We start from the raw sequence: 10,065 nt of genomic DNA, 5'->3' as shown, positions 1-10,065 counted from the left end.
CATGCACTCTTACACACTCACTCAATCACACCCTTACACACTCACACACACGCTGTCATACAATACACTCTCTCGCACACTCTCACACTCACACATATTTTCATACACTCTCACACACTCACACACACTCACATATACTCACATTCACACACTCACACACATGCACTCTTACACACTCACACTCTCACACACTCTCACACACTCACACTCTCACACACACTCACACTCTCACACACTCACACACACTCACACACACACGCTCACACAAACACTCTCACACTCTCACACACTCTCACACAAACACACACGCTCACACAAACACTATCACACTCTCACACACTCTCACACACACTTGCACACACTCACACACTCTCACACACTCTCACACACTCACACACACACTCTCACACTCACGCTCACACACTCACACACACTCTCACACTCTCACACACTCTCACACTCACACACTCTCACACACACTCTCACACTCTCACACAGACACTCTCACACTCTCACACACTCTCACACACACTTGCACACACTCACACACTCTCACACACTCTCACACACTCACACACACACTCTCACACTCACACACACACGCTCACACACTCACACACACTCTCACACTCTCACACACTCACACACTCTCACACACACACTCTCACACTCTCACACACTCTCACACACACTCTCACACTCACACACACACTCTCACACACACACTCTCACACGCTTTCATACAATACACTCTCTCGCACACTCTTGTACAATGTACACACACCCACTCACACTCTCACACACATACACTCTCTCACACATATTTACACACTCAAAGATAAAAAGTAAAACGTTCTGGTGGGAGCAATAACCGAGAAAGAGTGCAGAATCATCATTCGAGGGAAAGAGAGCCAGCATGAAAGTCTAGAGTCAGGCTGTCACCTGCAAACCCGAGGGCAAAGGGAAGGAAGAAGTATGGTACCAAACTGGAGAACACCAGCACCTCTGGGGCTAGGAGAAAGACACAGCTTGCCTCAAATGAACCAAGTTCTGTAGTCACCCATCAAGTCCCCAGCATGACGGAGGATGGGGATGATTGACAGACGTTAGAATGGCCCTGGGACTCACCTGCAGAGGTGTCGCTCCGGCTGACTCCTGCCTCACCTTGCTGGCGTTCTTCAGGAACATCATTCTCTTTGGCGAAAAGGTCAACACCCTGCTCTAATCTGGTGATCAGCCTTGGCTTGAAAATATAATATTCTGTTTCACAGAAAAAGAAGAAAAAAAAACTGCTGCATGTCTCCCAAGAATCCCTTTCTAAACAAGTGTCTGCCCAGAAAGGAGAGTGCTAAGAGATTTTCACAAAGAACAGCCAACTGGAACAGGGAGACAATTACTTCTTAGCCCTGTCCTGCCCCACCCCCATCACAGCAGCTCAAATTTCCGCTAATCCAGGAGCCCACTACCATATCAGCCAATCAACCCATTCTTGGCCCCACTGACCACCAGGATTGGCTTAACTGAGCTCCTCTGACTTAAGCCAGAGCGGTCAGTGCCTGTGAGGAGTCGGGAGTGGGAGCCGTAGGCATTCATTCTCAATACATTCCACCCCCCTCCCATGCATATGAGTTAAAAACTAAACTTCTAAAGTGGAGGATTGTTGAAAAGCACCAGTCTCTGGATGAGGCCAACAGCACCCAATTTGCAGGGTCTGAATTTAGTTCTATGGCAGAGTTCATTCCTAGGAACCACAGCCTCTCGGAATTGCGACCCACAGACCCTTGTGAACCCAGAAGGCACTGCCGATCATCCTTACCCACAGAGATCAGGTTCCCGTAGTTCTCCAGCATCACATCCTTGTACAGGTCCTTCTGAGCAGGCTCCAGTAGCTGCCACTCTTTCTGGCTGAAGTACACAGCTACATCTTTGAAGATCACTGGTTCCTATAACACCAAAGTCCCACTACCGCTCATACGAGGCCTCGTCTTCCCCTTGGCCCAGGAGAGGAGATGCAAAGAGGTGGGCGTTTGAGCTGTCAAAATTCTACATCGTTGCAGACTGCGAAGATGGCCCTGGTACCTTCTTACTTCACGCTAGGTCCATACTATTTGTGTGTGTATTTGTGTGTGTGTGTGTGTGTGTGTGTGTGTGTGTATTTAATGTGTACATGTGTGTGTATGTGGTTTATGTCACATGTGTGCAGGTGCTTGTGAAGGCCAGAAGAGGATGCCAGATCCTCCCGAACTGGAGTCCCAGGTCACTGTGAGCTGCCTAATGTAGGTGCTGTGAACCAAGTTCAGGTCCTCCGCAAGAGCAGGAAGTGGCCTTGACTGCTGACCTGTTTTTTGGCCCTCAGCGTGATCATTTGCTTCAATTATTAACTTGACACAACACAGAATCACCCGGACAGAGAGAGTCTCAGTCAGGAATTGTCTAGATCAAGTAGGTCTCTTGGGGGAAGGGTTATCTTAATTGAGTTCATTAAGACGGAAAGACCCACCCTGAATGTGGTTGCATCATTTCATAGTCTCGGCTCTGGGCAGTATAAGAGTAGAGAAATCTAGCTGGGTGCTAAGCAAGCAGGCAGCGTGGGTGCGTTCCTTTCTCTGCTCTTGATTGTGGATGGGATGCTTCTAGTCCCTGCCTTGACTTCTCCACAGTAAGGAATGGACTGGGACCTGGAAATGCAGGCCAAATAACTCCCCCCTTCAGTTGCGCTTTGCCATGGCATTTTATTGCAGCAATGGAGATGAAGCTAGGAGTGTGTGACCAGGCACTGTCTTCCCATTCTGGACCCAGGTTTGGTTAATGGGATATTGGAAAGCTATGACATAAGCAAAAGCTTTTACACTGTTTAAGACTCAGGGGCTGGAGAGATGGCTCACTGATAAGAGCGGGCACCCCTTGCCCACTGAGCTATCTCGCTGGCCCCGTATTTGCTTTTAGAAGGACCAAAGAAAAGGACCTTCATTTCCTACACCCCACTTCTGTTGGTTCAGATTGTGAGCTGAACCGGGGTGAACGCTCCTCAGCACCCTACGGAAGAACAAGATCAAAGGTCCCTGGTTCGGCCAGCCCTGAATGCTCACACACAGACTATAACGTAAAGACCGCAGTACCATTCTATTCGAACACTTCACATAGCCACAGCCAAATGTGGGTCCTTCTAGAGCACGCAGTGCAGAGCAGGGAGAAGGGGCCTGGACATGGCCTCGGGGGCATCCCAGGGTGGCATGGCGGGTGCTAGAAGAACATGCCCAGGAGACCTCTCCACATGTTTGAAAGAGTAGGTGACAGCTGAGGATCCAGTGACGAGGAGGAAGGTAGAGCAGAGCAGAGCAGAGCGAGGTCACTCAGAAGGTCAATACCGAAGGGAAAGAGCTTCAAGAGGAAAGAAGAACACAGAAGGAAGGAGAGAAGGTTAGCATCGCCTTAGAGTGAGCGCTCTACAGTTACAGGAGCGGGGCGTGTGGAGTCAGCGCCAGGGTTTCGGGTTTGAATTCCCCTGACCATCAATGAGCTGGGGGCCCATGGAGGAGTGACTTCCCATGCCTCTGTTTCCACATCTGTGAGATGGGAAGAGATCAATCTCCAGCGCTGAAAACGATCGCCATTCTTAGGAAACACAGACTGAAGTATTTAGAGGGGGGTGCGATAATGCATGCACTTTATGCTCAATGGCTTTGGAAACAAGTATGCAGATGGCAGGGCAATAAAAGAAATGTCAGCAAATTCCAGACATTGGGTGACCTTTGTGCAATTCTTATAACTTCCTTGTGAGTCTTAAAGTATTATTTCTGTGTACGTGTATGTGGTGTATGTGTATGTATATGTATCTGTGTAGTATGTCTGTGTGGTGTAAATGTATGGTGGATATGTACATGTGGTGTATATATATGTAGGTATGTATACGTGTGTAGTATATGTGTACATATACACAGTGGTTATGTATGTATAGGTGGATAGTGAATATGTGTATGTGTTGATGTATGTGTCCAATGTGTATGTGTATGTATATGTATAAATGTAGTCTGTGTATGTGTAAGTGTATGTTTGTGTATATGTATAGTATGTGTGTTCGTGTATGTATGTGTAGTATGTGAGTATAGGTGTGTTTGGGTATGTGTATATATATGTGTATATTGGGTATGTGTATACTGTATATGTGTAGGTATATGTGTAAATGTATGTATATGTGTATAGCGTGTATATGTATGTGTATGTGTATATGTATGTAATCTCTGTGTATGTGGTGTATGTGTATATGTATGTGTATAGTGGGTATGTCTCTATGAATGTATATGTGTATGATGTATATGTGTATATGTATGGTGTGTATATGGGTGTGTATATATATGTGGGTGTGTGAATGTATGTGTATATATATGTGGGCGTATAAATATATGTATGTATATATGTATGTGTGTACATGTGTGTGTATCTCTGTATGTGCATTGTGTATGTGTGCATGTGCGTGTTGTTGTTGCTAATAGGAAAGACGGTCCAGTCCTCCAGTTGCTGAGCAGAAGCCCATGTGAGCCTCCAGGTACTTCAGACTTGCTGATGGCTGCCCATCTCTCCCCATCTCTCCTCTGGAACTCTCATTTGCCACAGTGCCCCTCCAGGATTCTGTCCCAGCAGTTTGAGCAACCCTAAGGTCAAAGCAAGTCTCTGGACCAGTTCTCACTGGTCAGGACTGAGTCACAACGCCCAGCCTTGAATCAATTGCTATTCCCCGAGTAAGCTGGAAGTGGGGTGAGGTTCAGATCAGCCTCTCCCTACATCGCCCCGTCCAAGGCCCAGGGAACACTGAAGAAGAGGGAGGCGGAAAGAATGTAAGAGCTGGAGGATGAAGAGGAGGGCTGTGAAATGCTGTCTTCTGGATATGACATGGCCGTTGCACTCATGAACACACAGCAGCTGTGGAGACCTGCACAAGAGTAGGCCCATCAACATCCCATAATTACAGGGGGAGGGGATCGCGAGACCCCACCTTAGGAACTCTCCGTGCTTAATGTTTGCCAGGGGAGGGGAACGTCATTTTCTTCAATGGTGTAACCACTGTTAACTTTCCCATGCTCCAGGAGATAACCCCACACCCATGCTAATACAACCAACCCTAATTACATTCATGGGCCAAAAAAGAAAGGTATGAAAATAGGAGGGGAGGGGGTGCTAGTTGGGACACAGTAGGGATGGGAGGAGCGAGAGAAGACAATGGGTGTGTGTATGGATACAGTCATGATAGAGTATGTGTGTGTGGAACTGTCAAAAAAAATGATACTAAATTGAAAGCTTGGATAGCGTAACAAAAGTCATTAACATAAAAGAATTTAAAGAAAAGTATCAGCTTCATCCAAAGTGGTGGGAAGACAAGGCATCCCCAAAGGGAAATCAGAAGTGCCCACATAAGAAGATGTGGATTCCAGGGCGACTGCGCCAAGGCTGGCTGCCTCAGAAGAACCATTCACGAGCTCCTTCCTTCACCCATGCACACACTCATTGTTCATCACCCTTTCAGCCCAGATGCAGAAAGTGTGTTAAAAGTCCAGACCAGACTGCTGCTCAGGCCAGGTCAGCTCGCAGAAGCCTCTTTGTTCTGTAAAGAAAAGGGTGAGCCCCCTCTTGAGGGAGAGTCTGTCTGCCAATGTCTAACCATCTCCCCAGGTACCCAGATTCCAGGAGAAGGGCAGGCATCATTCTTACTTCAACAAGCTAGTTTGCAGGACCTTAGGCTGCCAGACTAAGCGACATCAGAGTATAATGGGTACGAATCAATGAGGCATGCCCCTTCTTCTCTGACATTCTAGAAGCCCCACATTCCTTCTGAAGAATTCCTTCCTCTACCCCTGCTACCTGAATGAGGGATCATGCTGTGAAACTTTCTCCCAGACCCCAGACCTATAAGAAGGGACCTCCCCTCCCTTACTTTTGTGTTTGAACTCTTCTTAGAGGCCCTGCCATACTGCTATCTGTCTATCTATGAGTTAATAAACTTTTTACCCCCAAAGGGCAAGGTGCAATAGTCTAACCCTTGAAAATGAACACCCCACACCCCATCAAGACCTTTCCATCTCCACCACTCATCACATTTGTTTCTGGGCAGAGGGGATGTGTCAGTAACTCATCAGAAGATAAGGGACAAGGTCCCTGCCCTTACAGATGGGGAAGAAGAGACAGGCGATGAACAAGTTAAAATATATGGTATTGCCAGGTGGCAATACCTGCTATAGAGAACATGAAAGATAACTTGGTGGTGAGAGTGCTCAGTTGGTCTTGCGGAGGACCAGAGTTCAGTTCCCAACACTCATGGCTGGCAGCTCACAACCGCCTGCAATTCAAGCTCTAGAGGTCTGATGCCCTCTTCTGGCTTCCAGGACTCTGTATTTATATGCACATATATACACACATACACCTAGTTAAAAATAAAATAAATCTTAAAGAAAGAAAAGGCAGGAAATTAGGATGTTGGTGTCATCCTATCAGGAGCGGAAATTAGGAAAGAGGGGAGCATCTCTTAGAAAAAATGCCCTTCCCTGAGGTGGTCCTGGTTGGAATGTCCTAGGGCAGACCCCCGAGCTGGGCTTAAAGGTGAGGATGCCCTTGCCTTCTGTAGACCAAGCTAGCTTCTGATCAAAGGAAGGAACCCACAGCTTACCTTGTACCAAGTTGGCAGCAACGTGGTTGGAACTCTTCGCTTCTTTTCAGAGAGCTGGCTTAGTGTCTGATCAGAATTCGGTAAAGGTGTGGCTGGTGGAGGAGGAAGGAGGTGTGAGGCTGTTCCGGTTTCTAAGAGTAGGGAAACCCATTCACAATAAACCTTTAATAAGAATACAAACCCATTCACAATAAACCCTTAATGAGGATGCAAACTCATTCACAATAAACCCTTAATGGGCAAGCATTGACTAACGCTGATGTGTACTGTGCACTGTCCTACATTCCAGGCAATTATTTGAGTGTTCAGAGCAATCCTAGCAAAAGTGAACCAAAGCCCTGTGTGGTACCCAGAGTAAGCTACCACACGTGTGAAAAACTATGCATAGATACTATAGATACTATAGATACTAAAAGCATCTATGCATACTTTTCCACACATGCGGATACACATGTAATGGATACACAGATGGATAGTTCACACGTGTCATGGATACACAAAAGAATAATTCACACATGTCATAGATGCACACATGGATAGTTCACACATGTCATGGACACACGAAAGGATAGTTCACACATGTCATGGATACACGAATGGAAATTTCACACCTGTAATGGATACACAAATAGTTGGTTATGAAAGCAGCACTTTCTGGCTACCACAAGAAACCGGAAAGTACTCCCTCTAGGCAAAGAGCCAGGTTGCTGGGGAAGGAGAAGTAATACTACTTTTAATTGTGAAGCCCTCTGCCATTAGACATCGTTGCCAGGCAAGCAGGATGTCTTAGCGGGTAAAAGGTATCTGCTTCTAAGCCCGAGGACCTGAGTTTGATCCCTGGGACCCACACAGTAAAAGGACTGCAGTAATTCAGAAAATCGTCCTCTGACCAAAACTGTAATTAAAAATTGTAAGGAAGCTTGTACCTCTTGATCCCAACATTGACCCTGAAAGTGTTCTAACAACACCGAGATCCGTTGAAGAATAACCCAGGGAACAGCCATTCACCTAAATCTCTAAGTTGCTTTGGTCATGGTGTTTTACCATAGCACTATACAGACAACCGATCTATGACCCCGAGAGAACTCTGAGCACAGATATGTGCAGGTGAGGGAGGGTCTCGTGTCTAAATTCTTGCCATCAGTCAGGCCTAGGAGGTTCACCCTACACACACCCATGTTTTCTGGAACCATTCGTCTCTTACCTTTACTAACTGGGGTTTTAGTGTTCACCTCTGCGTTCTTCTTCCTCTTCATGGCGAGAGAAGGAAGTACTGCATGAAATACAGGTAGGACGACTAGGTGAGGGGATCTTGGTGGCCTCAGGCAGGGGGTGGAAGGTCTTCAGGCTCCATGTCCCTAATAGGAAAGCAATGTCATTAAAGCCTCTGCCCTAGAAGGTTAGTAAGATGTCTGCCGTGCTCAGTAAGGGGAGAGCTGGGGTTGCGGGTCCTGCCTCTTTTTAAAGTTATTTGTTAACCATGTTTTGTTTGTTTGTTTTGGAAGGGTGCCATGGCACTCACGTGGGGTCGGTGTTCTCTTTCCACCATGGGAGGGTCCTGGGGTCACCAGGCTAGGCAGCAAATGTTCTACCCACCAAGCCATCTTGATGGCTCTTTTAGGGTCCTTTTTAAGAGAAGGTGGGAAGGAATGGGTGTGATGGCTCAGCAGGCGAAAACTCCTGCCGCCAGGCTTGAGGACATAGATTTGATACCAGGATACTGGGAGGTGGAAGAAAACTGACTCCTGCAAGGTATACTCTGGCCTCTTGATACACACACACACACACACACACACACACACACACACACACACACCCCTGAAACACACACACACACACAAAGAGGAAACAAACCAACAAATAAATGTGGAAAAAGAAAATGAGACAGAGAAAGCAATCGGCTCATGCCTGTATTCGTTGCTGTTTGGGAGGCTGAAGTGAGAGGATCCCAAGTTCAAGACCTGCCTAACTTACAGGCATGAAATCTGCTTATACCAACATGAAATTTCTCATCTCACCTAGCCAACATGAGAGCCAGAAAATGATAAAAAGGAGAGAGCTCAGGGCTGGAGAGATGGCTTTGCAGTTAAAAGTATTTAGTATTCATGTAGAGGACATGAATTCAGGGTCCACAACTGCCTGTAACTCCAGCTCCAGAGATCCGATGCTCTCTTCTGGTCTCCACAGGCACTGCATGCATGTGACACACATATGCCCGTGCAGGAACATGTACGTAGACACAAAAAGTAAAGAAATTTAAAAAAAAATTAAAAGCAAGAACTTATGACTACTGACTGAGACTAGAACTTTATAATTTTCTGAAGTCTCATGAGAAATTCCTTCTTGACCTACACACATGCCCAGGCTTGACACGCCTTGCACACATGTGTGTAATGGATTCCACCTTCAGCATACTGACATGCTCTGACAGGATACTCTTCCACAACAGCTTCTCCACCAACGAGCTATTGCCAGGTGATCCTTCAGGTCTCCAAACCAACGAGCTTTGTATCCAAGCAGCATTCATCAATCTCTCCCGTTTCTTTTTATCTATGGGGTGTGTGTGTGTGTGTGCGTGCGCGTGTCTGTGTGTATGTGCGTGTGTTTCTGTGCGTGTCTCTGTGTGTGCGCGCACGTGTCTGTGTGTATGTACGTGTGCTTGTGTGAGTGTCTCTATGTGCACACGTGCGTGTGTGTGTGCGCGTGTGCGCGTGTGTCTGTGTGTGTGTGCATGTGTACGTGTGTACCCATGTGCACACAGTGTGCATTATGTGCTGGATCCCCTGGAGCTGCAGTTTTAGGCATTTGTGATGCTCCTATCTGTGGATACAGGGAAAGGCCCTCCGCAAGTGAAGAAAGTCCTCTTAACTGCGGAGCCATCTCTCAGCCCCCATCACTCCATTTTCTGCTAATAAATCTTCTCCCTTTGTCTCAGCCTTGAATACACCCATAATTTACCTCGGCACATCGCGTTCTCAAAGAAATACCATGACTCCTTAGGGATTCTCTCTTGGATTGCTTCCGAGATTGATCACTATGGATGTAAAAGCGATGAGGGAAACTCAAAACTGTAAATCATATTGACTTCTAGGGCCTGGAATACAGCCAGTACTCGGTAAGGACGGCTCTTAGGAAACATCCAGATCTCCATGTTGTTTCAATCCTGTTCTAAAGTGATGAATTTAAACGCCCAGGTCCAAAGCCCAGCTCAGTCTCCAGCCCTCCTCTGACTCACGCAGGGACTTTAAGCCCAATACGTTGGGTTAATGGTATCAGGAGAGTAGAAACTTAATCTGAACACAGTGTGTAAAGATGGGGCTGTCACAGGGCGTGACTGGGTTTGGGAGGAGCCCCATCATGCAATCATTTCTATTTTTTTCTGATTCATTTTATGGAGGAAGTGTGTG

At 46.7% G+C, this 10,065-nt stretch overlaps 1 protein-coding gene across 1 annotated transcript in view; it reads right to left on the bottom strand.

Annotated features, from left to right (window-relative positions):
• Positions 1-10,065, bottom strand: part of LOC101994641 (zinc finger protein 485-like) — a 23,140-nt gene that overhangs the window by 8,971 nt on the left and 4,104 nt on the right. Inside the window, exons 2-5 of the mRNA XM_005369300.3 lie at positions 7,863-8,016; positions 6,659-6,750; positions 1,817-1,943; positions 1,129-1,260 (exon numbers count right to left, since the gene is read on the bottom strand). Of these exons, the coding sequence (XP_005369357.1) occupies positions 1,129-1,260; positions 1,817-1,943; positions 6,659-6,750; positions 7,863-7,914 (403 nt within the window). The 5' untranslated portion in view covers positions 7,915-8,016. The remainder of the gene's footprint in view (positions 1-1,128; positions 1,261-1,816; positions 1,944-6,658; positions 6,751-7,862; positions 8,017-10,065) is intronic.

This window comes from Microtus ochrogaster, unplaced genomic scaffold (assembly GCF_000317375.1).
Source record: "Microtus ochrogaster isolate Prairie Vole_2 unplaced genomic scaffold, MicOch1.0 UNK47, whole genome shotgun sequence".
Classification (NCBI taxonomy): Eukaryota; Metazoa; Chordata; class Mammalia; order Rodentia; family Cricetidae; genus Microtus; species Microtus ochrogaster.
This window is presented reverse-complemented; position numbering and strand designations above follow the sequence as displayed.